The 26,076-nt window shown below is 39.1% G+C and overlaps 2 protein-coding genes across 4 annotated transcripts in view; one reads left to right on the top strand and one right to left on the bottom strand.

Moving 5' to 3' along the window:
* Nucleotides 1-5,178, bottom strand: part of HSPBAP1 (HSPB1 associated protein 1) — a 60,365-nt gene extending 55,187 nt beyond the window's left edge. Inside the window, exon 1 of one of the 3 annotated variants that reach the window (XM_029939441.1) lies at nucleotides 5,010-5,178. In XM_029939441.1, coding sequence (XP_029795301.1) covers nucleotides 5,010-5,073 — 64 coding nt within the window. In that variant the 5' untranslated portion in view covers nucleotides 5,074-5,178. The other 2 variants (XM_029939445.1, XM_029939444.1) reach the window with 2 other exon arrangements.
* A 1,131-nt stretch (nucleotides 5,179-6,309) lies between these two features.
* SLC49A4 (solute carrier family 49 member 4) overlaps nucleotides 6,310-26,076 on the top strand; it is an 80,779-nt gene continuing 61,012 nt past the window's right edge. The window contains exons 1-2 of the mRNA XM_029939447.1: nucleotides 6,310-6,910; nucleotides 14,604-14,697. Coding sequence (XP_029795307.1) covers nucleotides 6,568-6,910; nucleotides 14,604-14,697 — 437 coding nt within the window. The 5' untranslated portion in view covers nucleotides 6,310-6,567. The remainder of the gene's footprint in view (nucleotides 6,911-14,603; nucleotides 14,698-26,076) is intronic.

Below are 26,076 nucleotides of genomic sequence, written 5' to 3' on the forward strand. Positions count from 1 at the left end.
CTTATGACCCAGCAATAGCACTGCTAGGGATTTACCCAAGGGATACAGAAGTGCTGATGCATAGGGGCACATGTACCCCAATGTTCATAGCGGCACTGTCAACAATAGCCAAAACATGGAAAGAGCCTAAATGTCCATCACCTGATGAATGTATCAAGAAGATGTGGTATATATACACAATGGAATACTACCTGGCAATGAGAAAGAATGAAATCTGGCCATTTGTAGGAAAGTGGATGGACCTTGAGGGGGTCATGCTAAGCGAAATAAGTCAGGCAGAGAAAGACAGATATCATATGTTTGCACTCATAAGTCTAACAGGAGAATAGGAGAAACCTAATGGAGGACCAGGGGGAGGGGAAGAGGGTAATAGAGTTGGGGAGAGAGAGGGACGCAAAACTTCAGAGACTATTGAATACTGAAAACGAACTGAGGGTTGAAGGAGAAGGGGGAAAGGGGAAAAGAGGTGGTGGTGATGGAGGAGGGCACTTGTGGGGAAGAGCACTGGGTGTTGTATGGAAACCAATTTGACAATAAACTATTTAAAAATAAATAAAAATAAATAAATAAATAAACATTAAAATATTAAAAAAAAAGAGTCTGATGCTTAACTAACTGAGCCAGACACTCTTATTTAACTTACTTTGTCATGTTAATAAACAGTCACCCCAAAGTGGAGCTTCTAGGGAGGATGACAATTTAAAATGGGGTTGAAAGTTCCATACATAGGACTCTGAGAACCTAATACAAAAAATATAAAGTCACCTGCAAAATGGGTGTGCATGCTGCATTTTCTAGGACAGATCCATACTTTCATTAGACAGTTTTTTCCTTCCTTAGTACTTCAAGATTAAAAATCAGTAGTGTCCTTACCACAATGAGATATCATCTCACACCTGTCAGAATGGCTAAAATTAACAACTCATGAAACAACAGATGTTGGCAAGGCCGTGGAGAGAGGGGAACATTTTTGCACTGATGGTGGGAATGCAAACTGGTGCAGCCACTCTGGAAAACAGTATGGAGATTCCTCAGAAAGTTAAAAATAGAACTGCTCTATGACCCAGCAATTGCACTATTTGTTATTTATCCAAAGGATTAAAAAAAATGCTGATTTGAAAGGGTACATGCACCCTGATGTTCACAGCAGCACTATCAACAATAGCCAAATTATGGAAAGAGCCCAAATGTCCATTAACTGACAATCAGATAACAAAGATGTGGTATATATAATGGAATAGTACTTGGTGATCAAAATGAACGAAATCTTGCCATTTGCAATAATGTGGACGGAACTAGAGTGTATTATGCTAAGTGAAATAAGCCAATCAGAGAAAGATAAATCTGTAATTTCACTCATGTGGGGAATTTAAGAAATAAAACAGGTGAACATAGGGGAAAGGAAGGAAAAATAAGATAAAAACATATAGGGAGGCAAACCATAAGAAACTCTTAAATACAGAGAACAGAAGGTTGATGGAGGGGTGGTGGGCGGTAAGGGGGATGGGCTAAGTAGGTGATGGGCATTAAGGAGGGCGCTTGTTGGGATGAACACTTGGCGTTACATGTAAGTGATGAATCACTAAATTTTACTCCTGAAACCAATACTACATTGTATGTTACCTGACTTGGAAAAAAAAACAATAAAATAAATAAGATAAAACAAAATATGAATGCTGATAAACAAATGAAAAAGAATCATGAGTTTCCTCAAAACATTAAATATGGAAGGGCACATTGGTGGCTAGTTGGTTAAGCATCTGACTTCGGCTCAGGTCATGATCTCACAGTTTGTGAGTTCAAGCCCCGCATTGGCCTCTGTGCTGACAGCTCAGAGCTGGGAGCCTGCTTTAGATTCTATGTGTGTGTCTCTCTCTCTGTCCCCTCCCCACTCACACTGTCTCTCTCTCAGAAATAAACAAACATTTAAAAAAAAACAGTAAATATGGAATTATCTTAGGACCTAGCAATTCTGATTTTAGATATACACCCAAGAAAACTGAAAAGATGTTCACCCAAAACCATGTATATGAATGTTCACAGGGCCATTATTCATAATAGATAAAAAGTGCAAACAACCCAAATGATAAATGAATAAACAAAATGTGGTATTACCATACCATGGAATATCGCTCAGCCATAAAAAATAATCAAGTATTGTTATGTGCTACAATACAGATGAAGCTTGAAAATATAATGTGAAAATATAACGTGAAAGAAGCTAGACACTGAAAGCCCCATATTGCATGATTCCATTTATACAGAACATCAGAATAGGCACATATTCAGAGACAGAATAGAATAATGACTGCCAGGGGCTGGGGAGAGGGTCTAATTGAGGGTGACTACTAATGGATACCAGCGTTCTTGGTGCGATGAAAATGTTCTGGAATTATGGTAGCAATGGCTGCACAACTTTGTGGACATACTAAAAACTACTGAAATGTATACTTTAAAAGGCTGAATTTATGGTAAGTGAACACTATATCCAAAAAAAAAGCCTCCTCTTACCCAGCTGCATGCTTGATATCTTTTGCATCATCTCTGCATACCTAAATTCTATGCATGCACACATTGCTCCCAATCACCTCCTTTTCTTCAGGTTCCTAATTTACAAGTAGTTTCTCAGGCTGAAAAATCCCAGAGATCTAATTTCTTATCTCTCAGTTTCAACACCCAACAATCACCAATGCCAGGCCTTTTTATTATTAATAAAAATGGTTACCACTCTTGAACATGTAATTCCTACCAGAGACTATGTTAGATGATGCACAATTATCTTTAATTTTTACAATAATCATGCATTTTACATAGGACAAAACTGAGGCTTAAAAGATAAGTACCCGTCCTTTAGTCTCCCTCCCTGCCCTTCAGGCAGAGTGATCCTCCTAAAACCAAATCTGATCAAGTTACTCCCTTAACTAAAGCTCTTTGGAGGCCTCCTACTGTCATAAAGTCCAATTAACTTGTACAAAGCGCCCTCCACAATCCCTCTTCTCTCACCACTTTTAATACTAGCTTCGTTCAGTTCCTGGACCATGCCATGCTTTCTCCTCCTGCCTCTGGACTCGGCAGAGTTCCCTTATTCATTCACTCAACAGACGTGTATGAAGTGCCCACTATGTGTCTGGCATTGTACTTGCTGCTCAGGCACATGTGGTGAATAAAACAGATGTAGGTCCTGCCCCCAAGGCACTTAAGGTTAAGCGAAGGAAACAATACTAAACAAGTAATTATCAGCTGTAATAAGTGAAATGAAGAAAGCAGGATCCTGTATTACAGAACATCTGGGGTTAGAAATCGGGGGGAAAACTACAATGATTGTTTTAGATAGGTTGGTTCGGTAAAAACTCAGGTAGTGGTGACACACTCCAAAACCTGAAGATTAAGAAGCCAACTATGTGAAATGTAGACAACAGGAGGGGGCAGTGAATGACAACAGATATTCCTGGAGACATCAGCAGAGCCCAGACCAAGGATTTTTGTAGTCCATGGTTAAGAGTTTGGATTTTGTTGTAAGTGCATTGGAATTCACTAAAGAATTTTATGTAAGGGAGTATCACTTTTTATTTTTTGCTGAATGGAGAAGGGACTGGAGAGGCACAAGATAAAAAACAGGGTCACATGGCCTGAAGATATAGGGGGGGTGTAAGTGAGAAATGTGGACGATTTGGACAAGGGTCTGATAGTGGAGGAGGAAAAAAGTAGACAAAGTAGATGCAGAACTGACCTGACTTGCAAAGTCATTCACTGAAAGTGATGAAGAAAGGATTATAGAGAGTTTGGGGAACTGTCACTGGAGGAAGCAAGGTTAACACAGAAACAGAATCAGAAGACCTCAGGCCCATGCTGACTGAATATTCAAGAAGTTGATCATTTTCATTTTACAGTGTCATCAATATGCCCAGGACTTTTTCCAGCAAAACTGAGCCATGTAAGCACAGATGCAAAGAGGATAAAAGGTTGAGTTCCTCCAGAGTATGTGTTTTGTCAGAGGAATAAAAGGCAGGGAGGGACAAGAGAACAGCGCATCTTCAAAAAAGAGATCATGATAAAGTAGAACATGCATTCTGAACTGGAGAAGGAGGTACAGATGGGCAGAAAATGGAAGGATCAATGGATGGGAGGTATAGATGAAGTTCAATTATTGTATCCTTGGGGTACATAAGGGAGTTTATAAAGACAAGAGACTGTGCTCAGACTAGGAAGTTATAATGGTTTCTTCTGCTTTCTGCTTGGATTGGTCATTTTCCCCTATAGGCAAAACATGACTATTTAATCTCCAACCGCACCCATCCTGTGTTTTTCTGCTGTCCTCCCACAACCCCCCAGCACTACAACCTGAGTTTATCATGATCTCATCCAATCTTAAAGGCTCACCTGCAACTACTCCTTCTTTGAAGCATTTCCACACTGAGACCTCTTCTGAGGACAGCCCTTGCCCTAAGTGTGCTGCTGGTAGTATTCATGTCACCAGATATTAGTCAATCTTTTCCTTTCTAGGTCCCATTACTCAATTGCAAAAAGGGCATTATTATAAACAATCAAAAGTCTCTAGATCCAGCGGCAGTTCGCAGAACAGCTCCAGGCACAGAGCTAACAGACACCTCAGGCACCAGGGCCACCCATCTTCACTGGTTATCTAAGGCAGGATTCCACAGAAGTCGAGCAAAATCTCATAAACTCTGCTCATAAAAGTCCCAAATATTTCCATTTACCTCAAGGGTGGGCTCCATATATACAAATTTAATTTTAATCCATTCAAACCACCCTCGTGAGTGAATCAGCACTGGCAGGATGTGGGGATTCAGGGCCTGCACGATGACTGGAAATCCGGACGCCCCAACCTGAGAAAAGTCACGTTCACTAAAGATAATAATTTTTCTCAAAGTTCAAGGCAGGGCCAGAAAGACCTGAAGTAATAACTATATCAAATGGCCACAGGAGAGGCAGCAAAAGTCGGCTGGCCCAGGGTTGTACTCCTGGTCTGACTTCAGCGTGGCGCCTACCTTCCACCTCTGCTGCTCCAGCAGCTGGGGCCGTGTCAGCGGTCGCCCGCGCGCCTGCAGCCATGGCTAGCTCCGCCCCAACCGCAAAGAGGAGCGGAGTAGGTTCACTGGAAGGCCGAGACCCGGGCTCTGGGGTCGCACTAAAGGAAAAAGTCGCCGTAGCAGTGGCGGGACTCTTCCCGGAAGTACCCCTTACGTAAAAGTCACGTGACGCGCGCTGGGCGGGGCCACGCAGGTTTGTTTTGATTCCCTTGTTGTTGAAATGTAAGCACGTGCGTGGCCTGGCTGTGGCGCTTTTTCCCTTCCCCAGACCTTAACCTTCTTTCGTTGTAGTCTTCTGTCGGCTTGGTTCCTGCTCCTCCTATTTTTTAGTCTCGTCCTTCCTATCTGCCTTGGCGCTTACCTCCTAAAGTACTGGAGTTTTAGGGGATGGTTTGCAGTTTTGTGGGGCTCGGACAGTGTAATGTGACTCTGCCTCCGATTACATCAGCTTTGGACACAAGGAGAGCTCACGCCTCTCTTCCACCTCTTGCCCTTCCCGCAGCAACTTGACTCCATCTGGGTTTTGTGGCTGCTAGGGAATACGAACCTCAGGCAAATGTACTTTAATTGCGTTCTCAGTGACTCATGTCCCGACCCACACAAGCCAAATCGCTTGATCTAGGGTTTCAAGGATACTAACCGACAGCTGTCAGGCTTCTGGATTTGAATAATGAAATAATGTGTTGCTTGATCAAGAGATCAACAATCCCCACCCTTCTCACTTTTCTTCTGGTCAAAATTATCATAACTGGAGATGGCTCTAAGTGATTAGGGGCAGAAATCTAGTCTTAACCTATCTTTATTGCTAGTCTATTACTGACCCCGGATAAAAAAGAGATGTGTCTTTTTTTAAACATGTGAATGGAACTGGCTAATTTATAACCTCAGTGAGTGAAACAAAAAGCTGATAAAACTAGGTAGTACTTACTCTATATTTAAAAATAAATGAAAAGTTACGTTCATGCGTTAAATCCAACGGCTCAATCTTATCCTATTTGCCCTTTCATTTCTGAAGTTAGAAATCCAACAAAAATAACAATAAACCCAATATAGAAGCGAGCATTAGCTTAAGTAACTGAAGGTCTCGGAGTTGCTTATTGAGCACGTGATGTAAACTTCGGCGCTTCCTCCAGCAATCCCAGGTTCCTTGCTCAACCTCCTCCTAACACAGCCTCTCTGGGAGCTTCCTTTTTCCCGGGCTCAGTCGCGCCCCTCCCGCCTTTTCAGTTCCTCCTCGTCCTCTCTCGGGGAAGCTGTCCTCACTCCCTCTCCCGCCTCTCCAGCGCCCAGTGGGGGCGGGGGGCTGTCCCAGTCCGGTACCCCAGCCTCCTCCCAGCCTGCCGCACCTGCCCCGCCTTCCAGCCCCGAGCCGGCTGGCGCGGCGCAGGCGCACCAGGCGTGGACCGGAGGCCGAGAGCTACCAGGGCAGCTTCGGCCTCCGCCTCCTGCTCCCGCATCCGCGCGGGGGCTGGTCGGCAGCCACCCGGGCCGCGCTGGGCAGGGGCCGCGCGTTGTCATGGGCGCGGGCTGGAGCACCGAGGAGGAGCGGCAGCCACTGCTGGGGCCCGGACTCGGGCCTGCGCCGGGGACTGTCTGGAGAAGCCGGGAGGCGGCGGCGGCGGGGCTGCCCGCGGCGATCCCGGGTCCCGGGCGGGTGTACGGGCGCCGCTGGCTGGTGCTGCTGCTCTTCTCGCTCCTGGGGTTCGCGCAGGGCCTGGTCTGGAACACCTGGGGCCCCATCCAGAACTCGGCGCGCCAGGCCTACGGCTTCTCCAGCTGGGACATCGCGCTGCTCGTGCTGTGGGGGCCCATCGGCTTCCTGCCCTGCTTCGCGTTCATGTGGCTCCTGGACAAGAGAGGTGAGGGGGTACGGGGTGTGCCCGATCGGCGTGGTCGCTCCGAGGGGAGCCAGAGCCAGCCAGCCGCCGCCCTCGGCTTCGTCTTAGGGGTTATGTGAGGTGACCGAGTGTTGCTGGTATCCCATTCCCGACTAGGAACCCTCTGTTCCCAAAGCGACAAATATGGGAAGGCTCCTTTGCCTTCTGTATTTATGTTTATATCAAGGCCCATTATGCAACAGCGGAGACTAAGCGATCTCTAAATGTTCACGTTTTTGCACTGTGTGGACATCAGAGCATCCTCGTGCACGTGCCATATATGTTTTTTACACCTGACAAAAATGACGATGTAACTTCAAAGGGATTGGGAGATGTTGAGGGTGATAGGTCAGAAAATAGACTGATGAGGCCCATGTATAAGGAAGTACTGAGTTGGCTTTGCATAATAGATGACAGCCCAGGGCTGTTGGAAAACTCCGGTCCGATGCTTTGATTTCTCTAAAATGGTGAATGGCAGGATTAAAGTGTGTGTTTGTGACTAGGTTGTGTCAGTTGAGATTTATAACTCTCAAAGTGTGGCAGTTGAATGAAGGCTCTCTGAGGAATACTCTAAACAGACATCTCACTTTATCTCTTGCCATGCGATTCTGTGAAGAGAAAAAAGAGATCTTAGTACTGAATGATATACCACGCAGGTGTGGGTAAATGATTCTTGATCAGTGTAATGTAACTGATGAAAAAGGAGGACAGTTTTAGGCAGAGAGTATAGTTGCCATTACAAGAGAAACAGCTTGATGTGCTCTGTGTTTAATTTGAGCATTGATTTTAAGAAGGCCATTGACCAACTGGGGCACTTTAAAAGTTGTATAACAAGAGTAATAAAGGATGTAAATATAATCATGTGTAAGACTGAGGGAACTGGGTGTGTCCTGCTTCAAAAAGAAACTTGAGTCAGATATAAAATAGGTGAAGATGAAGTAAAAGAGGAATTAGACTTACTCTGTGTAGTTTTAGAAGGAAGAATGAAACCAAGTGAAGTTACAAAAGAATGTAACTCAAAGCAATAAAGGAAGAACCTTCTAAGAACAAAAGGTGTCCAGCTCTGGAAGGTGTCTTGACTGGCCTAGAACTTCTAGAGACAGTAAGTATGTTTGCAGAGGACAGGTGTGCTAGATGTCCAGGAAAGGTTTCTTGTAATGGATGGAGATTTTCTTTGTTTGGGTTTGTTTGTTCGTTTGCTTTTAAACTGACTGTATTTGGATTTCACCAGTTTTTGCATCAACATCCTTTTTATTTTCCTGTTCTAAGATTCCAAATTGCATTTAGTTATGATTTCTCATTAATCTCCTCCAATCTGTGACAATTCCTCTGTCATTCCTTACAAGGTTGGCTAAATTTAGGGGAAAATGTTATTTTGTTGTTTCTTTGTATTTATCTTTATATCGGGAGCATTTTCTAATATTATTTTCTAAACTTAACCAATCTTGTTTTTATGGTGGAAGAATGTTAATTTTTACTTTTTTATTATAATTGTATGAACTCTCTGTGGTTGGATAAATTAGGGACTACCTGTCCATTTTATAAAATAAGTTACTTTAGGAATTCTTTCAGTAGTTCCTGTAACCACATGGAGAATTCAGATGTATATTTGCCATTGGTTGAAGCTTTAAAAGATAAATTTAAAAATTTTCTTTTAGGAAGTGGTTTTCCTTTTCAATAAGAGAAAGCTACTATACGTTCGTATGTTGGCTATCCTGCCACAGATGTCCTATCTACATACATAGAAAGTAAGTTCCTGGAATCCTTTGGTACTAAAATATCTTGCTCCATATTGGATAGATAGTTGTCTGGCCTTCCTGCTTTTGTGGGTCCCCGCCGGCTTAGCCTAAAAGACCGATTATTTTCCTAAAACGGGTTTTATACCCTCTCACCGCTTTCCATTTTTTGGCAAAGAGGCAAAAAATGATAGCTAATAAGATAATAGGAGAGCCAAGAGCCAGTGTGCCCTAGAAGCCAGGTGAAGCAAGTTTTAAGAAGGAGATGGTACCTAAAAGTGTTCTGGGAGATAGCCTTCATAGAGCCTACCTTCTAATGAGGAGGTCTAGGCAACAAACAATAAAGTTAAATATTTATTATGTCAGATGGTGGTAATTGTTATGGAGAAAAATAAAGCAGGGCAAAAGAGAGAGGAGGTCATGGTTGAAGAGTGGAATGCTTGAAATTGAGATGATGTTGTGGATGCAGTCATAGTAAAGATAAGGTCAGAGTATAAGCAAGAAAACAGACTACTGAGGTGTAGGGTAGAGGACATGATCATGGAATAAGAAGTCAGGGGACCGAGAGGCTAGCATATTTAAATGACCATCTAGTGGATATCAGAATCACCACATTTATGAAAAAGTAGTGTCACAAGAAATAAGAATGAGCCAAGACATTTGCAAATGGTGAGGGTGAATGCCTTGGAGACAGGTGTGTGGTAGTCTAGAGAAGACTGCAGCAAGGAGTTTTGAGTATTAGACTAGCAGGGGCGCCTGGGTGGCTCAGTCAGTTAAGTGTCCTACTTCCACTCAGGTCATGATCTCGCGGTTTTTGAGTTTGAGCCCCGTATGGGGCTCTGTGTTCACAGTGTGGAGGCTGCCTCAGAACCTCTCCCTGTCTCTCTTCCCTTTGCTTGCTCTCTCTCTTAAAAATAAATAAACATTAAATTTTTAAAATAAATACATAAATAATATTATTAGAGGAAAGACTGTTCTGGCCCTGATAGAGTAATAGGAACTGGATTAATTCTTCTATTTTAAACATCTAACAACAAATAAATGTGTATGAAACAGTTTTCAGACATTGGACAAAAGGCAGGGCAGGACAGCGATCATTATGAAAGCTTCAGTTTATGGCCTGGAGAGCATTTCCAGGTAGCAGTGCAGAGATGGGGAGCCCAGACAGCCCTGCAGTTTTCCTAAGCTGAGGAGACAGTTGAGAATTCGAAGAGGCCAACTTAGCTAGAATTTTTAGGGTAGAGTACCAGAGAGGAAAAGGCTTTATGGAAAGTTTTAGATCTCCCGGGAGTTCTTCTTGAGTCTTCAGCTGATAACTGATCAGTAGATACATGTGAGGAAGCTACCTGGAAAAAGGATCAGGAAAAAGTACAGGCAGTGGTGCCTGAGTGGCTCAGTTGGTTAAGTGTTGGACTTCAGCTCAGGTCATGATCCTGCGCTTCATGGGTTCAAGCCCTGCATCAAGCTCTGTGCTGACAGCTTGGAGCTTGGAGCCTGTTTCAGATTCTGTGTTTCCCTCTCTCTCTGCCCCTCCCCTCCTTGCACTCTGTCTCTCTGTCTCTCAAAAATAAAAAAAATACATATTACAAAAAAAAAGTAAATAAAGGAACAGGCAGAACAATTCCTTTGAGGCTGGGAATAATTCACATTCCCAACAGCCAGAAAGGAAAAACCTCAAAATACATAGAAGACTGGGTTGAATACTCTGAGGGAGATTGTTTCAATAGTGAAGACAAAAGACCCCTAAGCTAAAGAATGCTTTTGTTTCACCTAGTAAGGCTTCAAAGTATGTCTTGTCGGGGCATCTGGTTGGCTTATTTGGTTAAGCAACTGACTCTTGGTTTCTGCTCAGGTCATGATCTCCAAGTTAGTGGTTTGAGCACCACCTCAGGCTTCATGGTCATAAGCACAGAGCCTGCTTGGGATTCTCCCTCTTTCCTCTCTCTCTCTACCCCTCTTCACCCCTCCCCGTTCATACTGTCTGTATCTCTCTCAAATAAATAAATAAATAAATAAACTTTACAAAAAAAGAATTCCTTGGAAAGGTCAAAAGTAACTGTATCTCACCACATTGTTCACAGATATTTAAAGGAGTGAAAAAAAAAAAACCCACAGAAAGCAAAATAACATCATCCAACAAGGTGTAAAACTCAGAATTCCTGACATCAAAGTAAAAATTTACCACGCTTGCAAAGAAGCAGGAAAATGCCACCCATAAAGAAGAGAAAAAACAATGAATAGAAACAGATCCCAAAATGGTACAGATGACGAATTGGTAGACAGGAATATCAAATCAGCTACTTTAAATAATCTACATATGTTCAAGAAGGTAGAAGAAAGCATGAACATGTTAAGGAGAGACACAGGAAACATAAGATGACCCACAGTAAATTTCTGTAGATCAAAATGCAAAATGCAAATACGAAATGTCTGGGACAAGAGAAAAAAAAAAAGATGTACTGGATAAGATTTAATAACAGATTAGACATTGCAAAAGAAAAGATTAGTGAATTTGACAGCAATAAATACTATCCAAAATGGAAAAGGGGAGCAAAAAAAACCCTAAAAAGAAATAAACAGAAACCCCACCAGCATCAGTAAGTTGTAGGACAGTTTTAAGTGACCTAATATACACGTAATTAGGATTCCAGAAGGAGAAGAGAAAAGTAAGGGGAGAGGACATAGAGTGAGGTGAAAATTTGAAGAAATAATGGCAGAAAAATTCCCTGTCTGTAAATCCACAACTCTAAGAAATACAAGAATCCTAGCAGAAGAAACATGAAGAAAACTACACTGAGGCTCATCACAATCATTCTGCTTAAAACCAGAGAAAATCTTAAAAGCATCAAGAAAAGAGACTGCAGAGCTTTAGGGAGGAGAGAGTAACAGTGATCTGGAAATGCTGGAGAAGGCAGTGTCATGGGGAGAAAGATTTTGGTGGGAGTAAGAAGGTAAAGAGAACATTTGGAGAAAGGCTTGAGAATGTAGGGATTCCACTGATTGATGGATTCAGAGTGTTCCAGAAGGCACAGTGGAAAGGTTTCAGAACTTGGGGACACTACAGAGATAAGGTCAGATTAGGGGATATATGAAGCCGTATTTGTATAGTGATAACCTGTTAATCTTAGATCTCTCATAACTGATGTAAGCAGGGAAACCGGGCACAATGTGATTATTCCTGATGGTCTCCAAAGCAGATTGGGGTGGCAAGGCTGTGGCTTCTGGGGTCAGGGAGACTAGGTCTTACCAAGAACAAATAGAGCTGGTCTTCATTCCAGCTGTTGGAAGTGGGGAGCCTGGGAAGAACAGTCTTACTAGATGAACTTTATGGCTATAATTAATTTCCTGTGCATCCACCGTGGGTATGTGTGTGTGTCTGTTTTCTAATCACCTTTACACCCTGATTTTTTAGGTGCTTGTTGTAGAGATGCCAATACCAAATATGATCCCAGTGAGAGGAGTTATTTCATCCATGGGAAGGCAGTTTCCTGCAGTGTCTGTGTGCCATATTTGGATCGAATTTGTTTTTATTTTCAATCATGTTTGGTGTTCTGAAATTGTTCTAATACCTTTCATCAGATGGTGTATGGCACTCACATCCTACTACTGTAATCACTTGGAATCTATTTGTGTAGAAGTACCAGCTGTCTCATAGGTCCTCATACCTCTCCTTCCCAAAGTCAGTTGATGTCTTTTTTGATTACATGAAATCATAGAGTTCTGCCTTGTCAAGATTCGAATGCAGTAAAGAAAGCTTTCTATTCAGAACTGGGCATCATCTGGGGTGGATTAAGTAATACTTGGCAACAATTAGAAATAAGCAAGAAAGCCACAAGTGGTACCCGTGAGATTGCTTTAATAATCAGCTTTTCACAATATATTTGTTCTGAAATGTATATATTTAGCTGTTATGTTATCATTTATTTGATAAAAACTCTGAGTAGAAAAGTGTGCCGACCTTCAGCAGTAATAATATTAGGAAACCTGGTTATTTGGACTATATGGCCATAAATAGTGCCTCACTGCTTACCTTAATTACAAACCAAATACTTAGGAAAAAATAAATATCACTTAGAAGGTAAGGCTTATAGTCCAAAATCTATAACATTTTATTCAGTATCTCATAGGATACCTCAGATAACCTTATAAGAACAACATTTTGCAAGTTTAGCATGTTTATGACTGTGAATGTACTTTTTGTTAATTACACTGTATTTCCTGTGGCTATAATGTGTGTTTAAAATTTGCACTCTCTTAATGGAAACAGTAAATGAACAGTATGTATGTGGTTACTTCTTACCGAGAAGCACAATTTTCTATGTTATTCCTTCTGCCAAGTGTGTTAATCATATTCAGGTCATATAAGAATATCATAAAGCTAACTCAGTTCATATCACACATTATCCTCAGTGTAGAATGTGTGCCTGATGCAGATCTCAAGTTTATTTTCCTTGCTATGTTTAATCTGCATAATTATAGTTCTGTTGACTTTCAATTTCCTTGGTTAAGATACAAAATTCAACTGAGTAAATGTAAAGATACTTATTGGCTTTATTCAATGATTCATGAACCAGGCAGGATTTCATCTAGTATATAGAAAAGAGTTCCAAGGAGCTGTACAAAATGAAAGTCTTTTGTAAGCAGAATGGAGCAGGAAAAAGGAAGCTGGATTGGTTGTGGCAAGGTCATTTTTTTTTTTAGGGGACTGTAGGGTCTGCCTATTGGGCAGATTACCTCACTGGTGCTGATGGACTGGATTAGGGATCCATTTCTGGTAGAACCAAAACTAATGAAGTCCAGTTAGTTTGGTGACATGAGGCTTAGCATGAGCAACTCTATTTTTGGCCTGTTGTCTGTTTTTAACATCTTAAAGCAGAAAAGCCCTTTGAAAACCAAAATACTTAACCATCTCCCATCTGTCAAAAAAAAAAAAAAAGATCTGGAAAAAAGAAAAATTTGCACTAAAGAATTTGCATTAAGTGTCTTCACTATGAAATGGCATCAAGGAAGTGTTGAGTTTAGGAGAAATTGGAAGAAATGTCGCCCCTTTCTCCATATGCTGGGTGTGAGCCACCTGTGTGGTGTGGCTGCCATAACCAAGGAGGTGACAGTGGTTTAGTTATCACAGAAGTGCAGCATTCCAACCATAGCAATTTATAGTCCATTATATTATTCTGCCATATCTAGAAGATTGTGTCTGTTTTGGGTTTTCTTACTTTAATGGTTTTATATTCTGTTTTTCCTTGTTATCCATGTGACTGACCATTGGCACACATTGTTGAAATAATTTATTGTATTTGGGATAGAAAGGGAAAAGCTGATCGATTATTATAAAGTTCTAAGCCTTGCTTTTTTTTTTAACTGTATCATTCTATAAATTGAAAGCCATCTGATAAGTCAAGAAAAATTAAAAGACCATTGTTATATTCATTATCAAAGTATTCTAAAGGACCACCTCATTTAACAAGTATTGGCTTGTCCCGATTATAAGGTAAAATACATAATTGACTAGTTGTCACTTTTCAAGAAAATTAAAAGGAGTGGTATATCACCTTAAAAACTATAGGAGTAGGTTAGAATTTTTGCAACTTGCATTTGAAAATTGGAAATTTTATATTGGCATATATAAAATATCTACTTTAAAATTATTTTCTATATTTTTAGTGTTCTTTGTGAACAAAACATTGTAGCCATTCATTTTGAAAAATTAGAGCTAATGGAACTTCTTCCTTGATGTGGTTATTCAAGTTTTCAATTAAAGTTAGAATTATTTCATTTTCAGCATGTAGGGATTTTTCCCATTGTGTAGAGTTTTAGCAAAAAGCTATAATGTTAGAATATACTATCACTGTGATTGAGTAAAAACCTCTTTACTTTTAACATTGGACTTATGTGAAAAGGATTTAAAAAATAACCCAGATGTTTTTGTTTCCTCTTAGGTCTGCGGGTAACTGTGCTTCTGACATCCTTCCTTATGGTTTTGGGAACTGGTCTAAGATGCATACCTGTATCAGACTTACTGCTTAAAAGAAGGTAAATACTATAAAAACTTCAAACTTTTTCGTACATTTTTCTCTTTTGTTATGAGTACATATGTTTGGCTATAAGCTGTTAGTAAACAGTTCTAGTTTTAAGAGGATCAGTAGAAGGTTGTATTTATATTAGCATTTATTTTTCCCCCTACATTATGATTAATTCAATAAACATTTATTAGTTGTCATATAGAAGATGACTATGCTAGTTCTTCTTTAAATAAAAAAAGAGAACAAGTTAATCTTCATGCTATCCAGGAGCTATAGTAACCACAGGAAAATAATAGTATAACGTAAGGAAGAATAAAGTCATTAATGCAGTAGAAGAGGTATAAAACTGTCCTGAGAGACTGAGAGGAGTTTTGGCTGAGGGTGTCAAAGAGAGTTCAAGGGGCACCTGGGTGGTCCAGTTGGTTAAGCATCTCTTTTTAAAACAATTTTTTTCAGTGTTTATTTATTTTGAGAGAGAGAGAGACAGAGAGACAGAGAGAGACAGAGAGAGAGAGATACAGAGCACAAGCAGGGGAGGGGCAGAGAGAGAGACCCAGAATCTGAAGCAGGCTCCAGGCTCTGAGCTATCAGCACAGAGCCTGACTTGGGGCCCAAACCTGTGAATCATGAAATCATGACCTGAGTTGAGTTTGGACACTTAACTGATTGAGCCACCCAGGTGCCCAAGTGGCTGACTCTTGAGTTTGGCTCAGGTCATGATCTCAGTGGTCATGAAATTGAGTCCCATGTTAGGCTCTGCGATAAGCATGGAGCCTGCTTGGGATTCTATCTCCCTTCACTGCCTGGTGCTTTCTCTCTCTCTCTCTCTCTTTCAAAATAAATAAATAAATAAGTTCATGAAGGAGGTGATAATTAAACAAGGCATTGAAGGATGAATAGAATTTTGATAAGTATAGTTAGGGAAAGACTATTACAGAGTAGAGGAATAGCAGAACAAAGGCATAGAGGTAGGTAAGCATAGGCCTGTTCTGGGATGGATGGGTAGCTTCATTTGTGCATAGCATCATTTCTGCAGTGGGAGTCCCTGGATGTATTCTCAGAGGGTACAAGGATTATGAAAATTTTTAAGTTTTATTTGCCTCTTGGCTAGAATATTAAAAAATTATTTTACCAGTGATATGTAACTAAAAGACATTTTTATTGACCAAAACGTCAATTTTTTAAATTAGTGTTTCTCAAACTGGGGCCATTGGATATGATCTTGAAAGTCACTGAGAAATTTTTCCCCATTAAAAGGACCCATAGGGGCACCTGGGTGGCTCAGTCCTCTAAGCATCTGACTTTGGCTCAGGTCATGATCTCACAGTTTGTGGGTTCAAGCCCTGTGTTAGCCTTTGTGCTGATAGCTCAGAGCCTGGAGCCTGCTTCAGATTCTGTGTCTCCCTCTCTCTCGGCCCCACCCCAGTTCATGCTCTGTCTCTCTCTCTCTTTCTCAAAAATAAATGGTACACAAAATTTTTTAAAAAAGAATGCAGAGATTACCCAAGTTTGGGAAACATTGGTCTACAGGATAAGGTATAAGAATGAGATATAAAGACATGAGTTTTGTTTATCCAGATTATGAGGGATCTTGGATGCCATCCTGTAGAATTGTGTTTTCCTCACGGGGCATTTGAAAGCCACGTAGGTTCTTAGGTGGCTCAGAGCAACAATAGGACCTGACCTATATTGAGTAAACTACTGATGTGAGGTATGTAGGATTGATTACAGAAGGGAGAGATAGCTGGTAGGAGAATAGGAAAGAAAACGTGAGAGCCCAAACTGGAATCATTTTTTTGCTTATCTGTTTGTTCATTTATCAGTTTAGTTACTCAACAAAATTCACTGTGTGCCGAGCTCTCTTCTGGACATAGGGAACCCAGCAGAGAACACTATAGCCAAATCCTTGCCTCCAGGAGTACATTCTGGTTGGGGAGACAGGAGATAAACTAGATAAATAAATAAAATATATAGTATGTGTTAGGGAGAAAAAATAAAGTAGAAAAGAAACATTTGAAATGTCAAGGGACGGATGGTGAAATTTCAGAAAGAACGGCCAGAAAACAAACAACAACAACAAAAACAAAAACCTTAGTGGGAAGATAACATTATGGAGTAAAAACCTAAAGAATGGACCTTTCCATTGGCCCTATCTGGGGGCCAGGCGTTCCAGGCAGAACAGCAAGTGTAAAGGATGGGAAAGGGAGAGTGTACCCCGCGGGGAGGCTGGGGTGGCTGGAGCCAGGGGAGATATGCGAGACTTCATGGGAAGAGTGACAGGAAATGAGACCAGCCTGGTTATGGAGTAGCTCATGGGAGCCTGAGACAAGATCCTTTAAGACTTTAGATTTTTCTGAGTTAGAAAACCATTGTTGATCTTGAATTAAGGAGAACCCTGGTCACAAGCTGCTTTGTTGAGAATAGACTGAAGCTGACGATCAAGGGCAGGAATAAGAAAACCAGTTGGGGAACTGGTGCAGTAAACCAGGTGAGAGATGATGGGTTTCTGTAGAAAGCTAGTCTTCACTTCCTATCCTTTTGAGTGAGGTTTTGTGTTTTTTTAATTTTTATTTATATATTTTTATTTATTTTTGAGAGACAGAGACAGTGCAAGCAGGGGAGGGTCAGAGAGAGAGGGAGATACAGAATCCAAAGCAGGCTCCAGGCTCCAAGCTAGCTGTCGGCACAGAGCCCCATGCAGGGCTTGAACCTATGAACCGTGAGATCATGACCCGAGCAAAGCTGGATGTTTAACCTGCTGAGCCACCCAGGCGGCCCTTGAGTGAGGTTTTGACAGATGAGCTTCACTATTGTGCTTGAGATGTTCTTCAGTTTTCAAACATACAGGTTTGTTTTTTTTTTAAGCATCCACAGTTTTTAAGTACAAACTTCAGTAAGTTTAACTTTAACGATGCATTCTTTCAAAAAGCTCATTAATATTTTTGTTAGCTTTTCTCTGTCTTGGGCCATCCATACTAGTCTCAGTAGTCTTATTTCCCTTTATATCCTTTCCAGTTATAAAATTCTAGGAGTAATAAAGAGTTGACTCTCCATCTTGGTGAAGAAGGTGATATGAAAAAGAAATAGAGCCCATAAAAAAAATGTAAGCAGAGGAAGAGATGAAAAAGAACTACTAAAATAAAGAGTTCAGAGAGATTGAGTCTTTTATAAATAGAGGTATAAATTGAATTTTCAATCCTTGTATGTTCATCTATAAAGAATGTAGGAATATTATCCCCTTAAAATGAGACTTCGTTTTATGTTCATACAGTAATTCTTTTAAGCAGTAGTATTAATAATGCATATGCAGCTATTAAAGTGAAAATGCTACAATTAGAATATGTATTTTTGACTAGTAGGTTCAATAGATCACCACTTCCTTCTTTAATTAAAAAAATTTTTTTAATATTTATTTTATTTTTGAGAGAGACAGAGCATAAGCCAGAGAGGGACATAGACTCCGAAGCAGGCTCCAGGCTCTGAGCTGTCAGCACAGAGCCCGACGCGGGGCTCCAAATTACAGACTGCAAGATCATGACCTAAGCCAAAGTCAGACACTTAACCGGCTGAGTCACCCAGGCGCCCCAATAGATCACCACTTGTAAGCTTCAGTCTCCATCCCGATACACAGTGGGAAGGGGTAACGGCCTTTAACATACATTTCACCAGCATTGCAACAAGTATTTGGCCATCTGTGTTTTTGTGCCCCTGTTTTACTTGGAGCTTTTTGAGCTCAGACCCAGTCTTCTGGAATAGTGACCCTCCACCTTTGGCTTCCTGTATCTTAGCTTCTGTAAGTCTCAAGACATTAAAATAGCAGCTTCTGACAAGCTGTTTCCGCAATCAGAATTTTTCTTACCAGCTTCCTATTGGTGCTGTACCTCTACACGGTATCAATATTTCTTTTATCTGCATAGTTCCAATAAAAATTCAGAAAATTATTTTGTCACTTCTATTAGCATCATGGATAAATAAGAAACTTAGAATAATGAACTATAAAGCATTTCTTCTATGTTTGGGAAGCAGATCATACAAAAAAAATTATAGATGACATTGCTTTATAGCACTGTATGGTATTGCATGTCCAGTAAATTTAAAGATTTCTGGAAGGCAAACTTACGGTAAGTTGTATCTGCTATTAATTGTAGATATATCTAGCGATTCCCTAACACATACCATATTATTTTCTAGTTCAGTATAGTTTTCATTAATATAAATAATAGATAACATTTACTAACATGTTTAGAAAGTTAAATAGTATGACTCTAGTAAACATAGATTTTTTTTAAAAAGTATGTTCCATTGTGAAATGCTTGGGGCTGGCAAAATTACATTTAAAATGATGAAAATGGTTGGCTCAGTTGGTGGAGCATATGACTCTTAATCTCAGGGTTGTGAGTTTAAGCCCCACATTAGGTGAAGAGATTACTTAAAAATAGAATAAAATAGGATATAATAGAATAGAAATAAAATAGCCATATCAGAAAAGATTGTTTAGTAAATGGTTTTGTGATAATTACTTAGCTATCTAGGGACCCAAAAAAATGAAGAAAAACCCAGTTGGATCAAAAATTTAAATGTAAAAAAAAATGAACCATAAAAGTATTAGAAAATGAGTCTATTTTTCAGTAATTTTAGAATGGAGAAAACCTTCCTACATAAGTCCCAGAAGCCATTAAACAAAGGCTTCATACATCTGACCACATGAAAATTTACAACAGCTGCATGTTTAAATATACTGTAAAACAAAGTCAAAAGACAAGTTAAAAAACTGGGAAATATTTGCAACAATAAAATTGTTGAATTTTAGTTGAAAAGAATTCCTTCAAATAAAAAACATAACCGTAGGAAAATGAGTGACAGGTATGAGCGAGTAATTACAGATACTGAAATACCGATGACATAAACTTAGGGAAAGATGCTCAACTCTCTGTCCTAATTAAAGAAATGAAAATTAAAACAGCAAGTAAATGTCTTTATTGGCAAAGATGAAAAAGTGTGATAACCTGGTATGTTGCTTGGGGTAGGAAAAAACGGGCTCTACTCATGTGTAAGTAGTTTGGGGCATTCCTATTTGGAGAATATTTTGACAGTATTTAGTAGATTCAAATGCAATGTCTTAGGATGCCTGGGTGGCTCAGTCGGTTAGGCATCTGACTTTGGCTCAGGTCATGATCTCACGGTTCGTGGGGTAGAGCCCTGCGTCAGGCTCTGTGCTGACAGCTCAGAGCCTGGATCCTGCTTCAGATTCTGTGTCTCCCTCTCTCTGCCCCTCCTCACCTCAAGCTCTGTCACTCTCTGTCTCAAAAATAAATAAACATTAAAAAAAAGTTTAAAAAAAAACCCAGAAAACCAAAATACAATGTCCTTTAACCCAGTATTTACACTTCTAGAAAATTAGCCCACATATAAAGCTTTACCAGCTTGCAAGGATAAGCATGTTTGTGCAGCTTGGGTTATAATAGTAGATGGTGTGGCCAGAAGGGCAGGGTCTTCAACAGAGGACCTGTTATAGTGAATTATATGGTGGAATAGTATGCAGCTGTGAAAAGGAAGCAAAAATTCTATAAGTGCTGAATGGAAATATCTCCAATATATAGTTGTTTTTTAAATGCAAAGTTCACATATTATGTAACATGTTATGTTTAAAATGTTCTTACTTAGAAAAAAGTGGGAAGGATGTATGTGCCAGTGTTTGGCAAGGAACTGTTTCTGAAAGAAACCATTATCATTAGTTGTTTCTGAGGAAGAGGTTTGGGGAACTATAAGTCTGGGGTGGAAAGGAGATTTACTTTTTTTTTTTTTTGGTACTCTTCCCTACTCTTGGAAATATTTTTACCATGTGCATATATTACCTTTTTGACTGAACACACTAGGTAAATGTAACTAAAATGACCGTGTTAGAGTTTTAGTAATGAGAACAAGAGAAGGAAAGGCAAAGAAGGGTTATATGCAGATTTTCCCAGTAAAAAAAATAGAAACCTTTTGATGTAAGACTGAGCAGTTGGTAGATTTCAAAACTAAGACTCTTCTATGTAAAATACATTAAGATTCAGATTTCCCTAGGTCAGTGTTTTTCAAAAGTATGATTTACAGACTACCTACTTATTAAAAATGCAGACCCCCGTGCCCCACTGTAGTCCCACTCATGTAGTCTCTGGAATGAATCCCAGAATCAGCAATTTTAATAAACTCCTTTAGTTAATTTTATTCTCATTTAACGTTGAGAAGTACTCCCTAACTTCTAGCATCCTCACTTTAAATGATTAAGCAGATTGCACTGTGCTTACCCATCCTGCAGTATAATCACATAATATATTAAAGCAGATTAAGATTTAGCCTTTATTCAATAACTTTATTTACCCCAATTTGACTTTTAAGCCTCCAGGGGTCAAGTTTCACTACTGTTTCTGCATGGTGGTAATATGGGCTCTGAGTGAGGAAGATTGGTAGACAAAGAGAACTCATCTTCATTGGTGTTTAACAGGATAAAAAAGAAGTAGAAAATTGTGGATAATACATTTTCTCCTTTTGGTTATCTTTAGCAGATAGTGATTTCTGAGATGTTTCTTCCGAGGGCCCATTCAGTATCTTTTATGAATGTTTTTTATTTACTTTGTTTAGGTTAAATATACATATAGAAAAGTACATAAACATATCTGTATAGTTTAGGGAAATAATCATAAAACAGGCAACCATGTACCCATTACCCAGGTTAGAGTTCTAGAACTCCCCAAGGGCCCCTCCCTGATCATACCCTTCTCCTTCCCTACTTTACATAATCACAATCACACATGGTGATTGGATTTAGACAGTAGGCTGAGTTGAAAGTTTTGAGAAGTATATCCAAAGTCTATTGTAAATCCCAACTTTTTTCTTTTGAATAAAGGTTTTCCCTGGATTTTTTCCCTCTTAATATCAAAAGGAACAAACAATTAAAACATTATTTTATCTGCAACAAAATCATTATAGGAACAAAATAGGCCAGCAGTAGACCTTGATAATAATTTAACATTAAACACCTATAAATCAGTAGGATTATTAAACAAATCATATTTTATTAAATAGGTTTATCTAATATGTGTTTGGAAAAATCAGTAACTTATTTGGTTACCTTGCTTACATCACAGTATATTCCAGATGGAGTGATGAACTGCATTATTTAAAAATGAGACAGTGTCAGGGAAAATTAATCTTATCTCTAAAGAGATTTCTTTTTTCCAAGCATAAAAACAATGAAAGAAATCACAAAGGGAAAGATTTATAGATTTGGCTACATAAACATTTGAACCTTTATGCTTCAAAACAAATAAAAGTTAAAATGCAAACTGGGAAAAATGCATTACAAGTAAGATAGATAACCAATAAAATAATTCAAAAATATATAAGAATACTCTGGTTTCTCTTCAGATTGCATAAATCTTTTGCCTTTTACAAAAATATATAAGCAATTTAGGAAAGTGAATGGAAACAAAGATGCAGTAGATGTAGATAACAAGTATTGGTTCCTAGATTTCATCCTTTAAATTCATAATCCAACAGTCAGCATTTATTGACAGCCTGTGTGTTAGTAAAGTATAGGCTAAGCTATATAATAAAGATACCAAAAACACACAGACTCAGTGAGTTAGAAGTATGTTTTTTTGTTTGTTTGTTTTTCAGCGAAAAATAGTCTAAAAGATAGTGGGTTGCTTGACTTTTGTTCAAAGCAGGTAGGCAGCTCTGTCCCACAAGGCCCTCCAAGGACCCAAGTTTCTTTTCTGTTGTTGCTGTAACGTTCCCTAGGGTGATGTCCTTGTCCAAGTGTCTGAAGCCGGCTCATAGTCATACTCTTATTCTAGCCCACAGGAAGAGGAAGTAGGACATCCAGGGCAATGGCTGTCTTTAGGTGATGACTAAGAGGTCGTAAATGGCATTTGTACTCACATCCCATTGTACAGACTTAGTCACATGGCCACCCCTGTCTTAAAGCAGATTAAAGCCCTTCTGTAAGAGAGGCTAGAAATGCAGCCCAGCAGCCATGTACACAGTTAAAACGCAGGTAAATAATGTGGATAAATATATAAAGCATTCATTCAAAATGAGAAAGATTGCAGTACACCAGTAGGGGAAAAAAAGACCAGTAATCAAAAAGAAATGTTAAAACAAGGAGATGCCTTTTGGCCTTATCAAGTGCGGTAGGCAGAATAATGTTCCCATCCCCAAAGGATATCCCTGTTCTCATCTCTGGAACCTGTGAATATGTTATGTTACATGGTGAGGGAATGGGCTTTGGTTGCAGATGGAATTAAGTTTGCTAATCAGCCAACCTTAAAATAAGGAGCTTAGCCTGGGTTATCCAGGTGCCCCTCCCCCAACTGCACTCTTTCCCTTTCTCTCAAAAATAAATAAACATTTAAAAAATTGTTTAATACATGATTATGGTTGTCTGGGGTATGTAATTGTGAACTTTATTTTTTCTTTTTTTAAATGTTTTTTATTTTATTTTTGAGAGAAGATGGAGTGTGAGCAGGGAGGGATAGAGAGAGAGGGAGACACAGGATCTAAAGCAGGCTCCAGGCTCTGAGCTGTCAGCACAGAGCCTGACACAGGGCTCGAACTCATGAACTGTGAGATCATGACCTGAGCTGAAGTCAGTGCTCAACGTACTGAGCCACCCAGGCACCCCAGGATTTTTTTTCTTTATACATTTTTCTATGAGTATATATACTTTTAAACTAAGACAAAATAAAAGTTAGAAGACGAGAAAAAAGTTATGAGGCAAAATGGGGGGGAGGTAGACATCTCTTAGACCAGGACAACACCCATTTTCCCATTCTATCTTGCTGAGATATTATTATTACATTTGCCTTTAATAAAACCCCTGTGAGATAAAGTACCTTTGGAGAAATTGAAACACTAAGAGAACAAGTGATTCACCAAAGATTATACAGTTAATAAATTTAACTAAGACTAGAAGTTGCGTTTTCTGATAACTAATACTCTTCACTATTTTTTTAAGTACTATCTATAACTGGTACTTGATAAATTATTATAAGCTCTTTAGGGTCAAGATTATAATATATATTCATCTTTATATTCCCTTTAGTGTCTAGTTATAGGTGCCTTGGCCATGATAGATATTGAATCATAATTGGCCAAAATTATTAAAGGATATAAAAGCAAAATAGATTTTTCTTAAAGAAAACTGAAAACTACAACAGTAGTCCGTAGAAGGCTTATTCCTTTCCACCATCAACTCTATTTCTTCCTTCCTTCTTTTTTCCAATAATTAATTCAGAACATCTCTGACCCTTTTTTTGCCCTATATTTTCTTGGACTAAGTAAAGGAAAACTATTTCTAGCACTCTGCCATTTTCAATATCCAAGAAATCCTATAACACACCAGTTTATTCTGATACAGAATGATTAGAAATTGGGAGAAAGCTTTTGAAACACTGGCATATTGAGTCTTAGAAATAAATATTTTTGTGGATTCTAAATTATTTTGTATTAAAGACACATAAATTTTAAGTTAAGAATGCTGAACTTACACTGAGGAAGTATCTGCTAAGTTTCTAAACCAATTTTCTAATGTTATCACTAATGTTAGTCATAATAAAGGTTTCTAAAGTAGATTTTTGCACAGAAAAAAATATGCCAGCTACTTGCATGCCTTTGGATCTGAGAACCTTGAATTATCTTAATAATCAGTGATTTTTATTAATACTATTAAGAGAACTTTGAGAATGAGACCCTGTTGGAAGAGTAAAGAGATTTGTAGACTGATTAAATCAGCTTTAATTTTGATTTCCAGTCCTGGCTTAGCCATTAGCTAGTTATATGACTTTGGAGCTTCCCCCAGTACTTTTTGGAGAAAAGAAACTTATAATATTATAAGTATGATTTTAAATGTATGATTAGCCTCTCTGGAACTCAATTTTTATATCTATAAAATGCAGAGGTGGATTATCTAGGTGAGGTTTGAAATCTCTTCCAGCTATAAAAATTCTAATTCTAAAACATATTCTAAATAGACAATAGTTGAGGAATTCCAAGTATTTGTTCCAGGATGTCAGAAAGCAAAAGGTTAGGATACCAGAATATCATTAAATAAAAACTAAAATGTCAAGTACATTAGAAAACCATGAACTGTAGATCTTCAGTTTGAACTTTAGCTGTTGGCATTTGTTTGAAAGGCTATAGTATAGTGAATGATACGAAATGGAATGCGGCTGTGCACAAATGCCATCCCACATGGCACTGAGGCCTGGGGGGAGTGCTGATTGAGGGCTGAAGGTGAAGGTGCACAGGGCAAGGGCGGGATTCTGTGAGGCTGTCTGTAGTATCCCTTCCCCATACCCCTTCCCTCCTCTCCCCAACCCCCCCAGACCTACCAAAGTCTAGCAACCCTAAGCAGTTCTTTTTTTTTTTTTAACAGTTGGATATATTTTATTTTTAAAGTCTATGAACTAGTTAGTGGACAGTATTTTAATGATCTGGTATATTAAATTTCAAAATTTAACATTTACCAAAATTTTGCTTCACAAATTCACTTTTATAGAATGACAGGAAATATATACAACTTAGAATCCATATTCAGACAAATGCCCTTTTCCCTTCCTCAAAATGAAAGCTTTAAAAAGTGCAGTATAAAAGGTTTAGATATGAAGGCAGTGCATAACTCTGCATCATATGGCTAATGTCTTGCTTAGCAGCAAGAGTAATGAGAATATTCTACACATAATTTAATGGAGCATAAGAAACTTTGAGGAAGGACCTAGCTCTCATCAAAGAAAAAGAACCCTCTGGCCCACTTAGTTAACGGGTTCCTTTCCAAGATTGCTTTTAAAAACACTTACCTGGAAAGGCTATCTGGAATATGTCAACCGCAGATATGCCTAATCTTATTCCGCATGAGTGTCCAGGGATATGGAGAAGAGGACCACATGTGTGAAAATATATATATTTCCAAAATAGCGACTTATCTCTTATGATAAAGCTAAATACACCTTCCCATATACACTGTTTTTATATAAATGCTGCCAACAACAGATGATCTACCAAATCAGTTTTGAAAAGTTCATAGCAGTTTTATAAATCTAACGAATACATCTAAGTCATTATAATATCCTATTCTCAAACTTAGGGAGTTTGTATCTGCTCTTGACATGTTGAATTCAAGAGGTGATAGTGATGTATCATTCAAGGAATATTCTGATGTCTTAATCTGTTATAAAACAAAAACCACAGCCAGAGGACTTTATAAACAATTAACCACATTTGTCATCATCTTAGGAACCAAGCTGAATGCTATCTAACTTTCCATGTGATAGTAGCCATAAGACGGTTCACGGTGGCCTGGAAAATCAGTTCCTGAAGTTCTTGGTAGCATATACTTGAGTTCAAA

Source organism: Suricata suricatta, chromosome 5 (genome assembly GCF_006229205.1).
Source record: "Suricata suricatta isolate VVHF042 chromosome 5, meerkat_22Aug2017_6uvM2_HiC, whole genome shotgun sequence".
In the NCBI taxonomy this organism is placed as follows: domain Eukaryota; kingdom Metazoa; phylum Chordata; class Mammalia; order Carnivora; family Herpestidae; genus Suricata; species Suricata suricatta.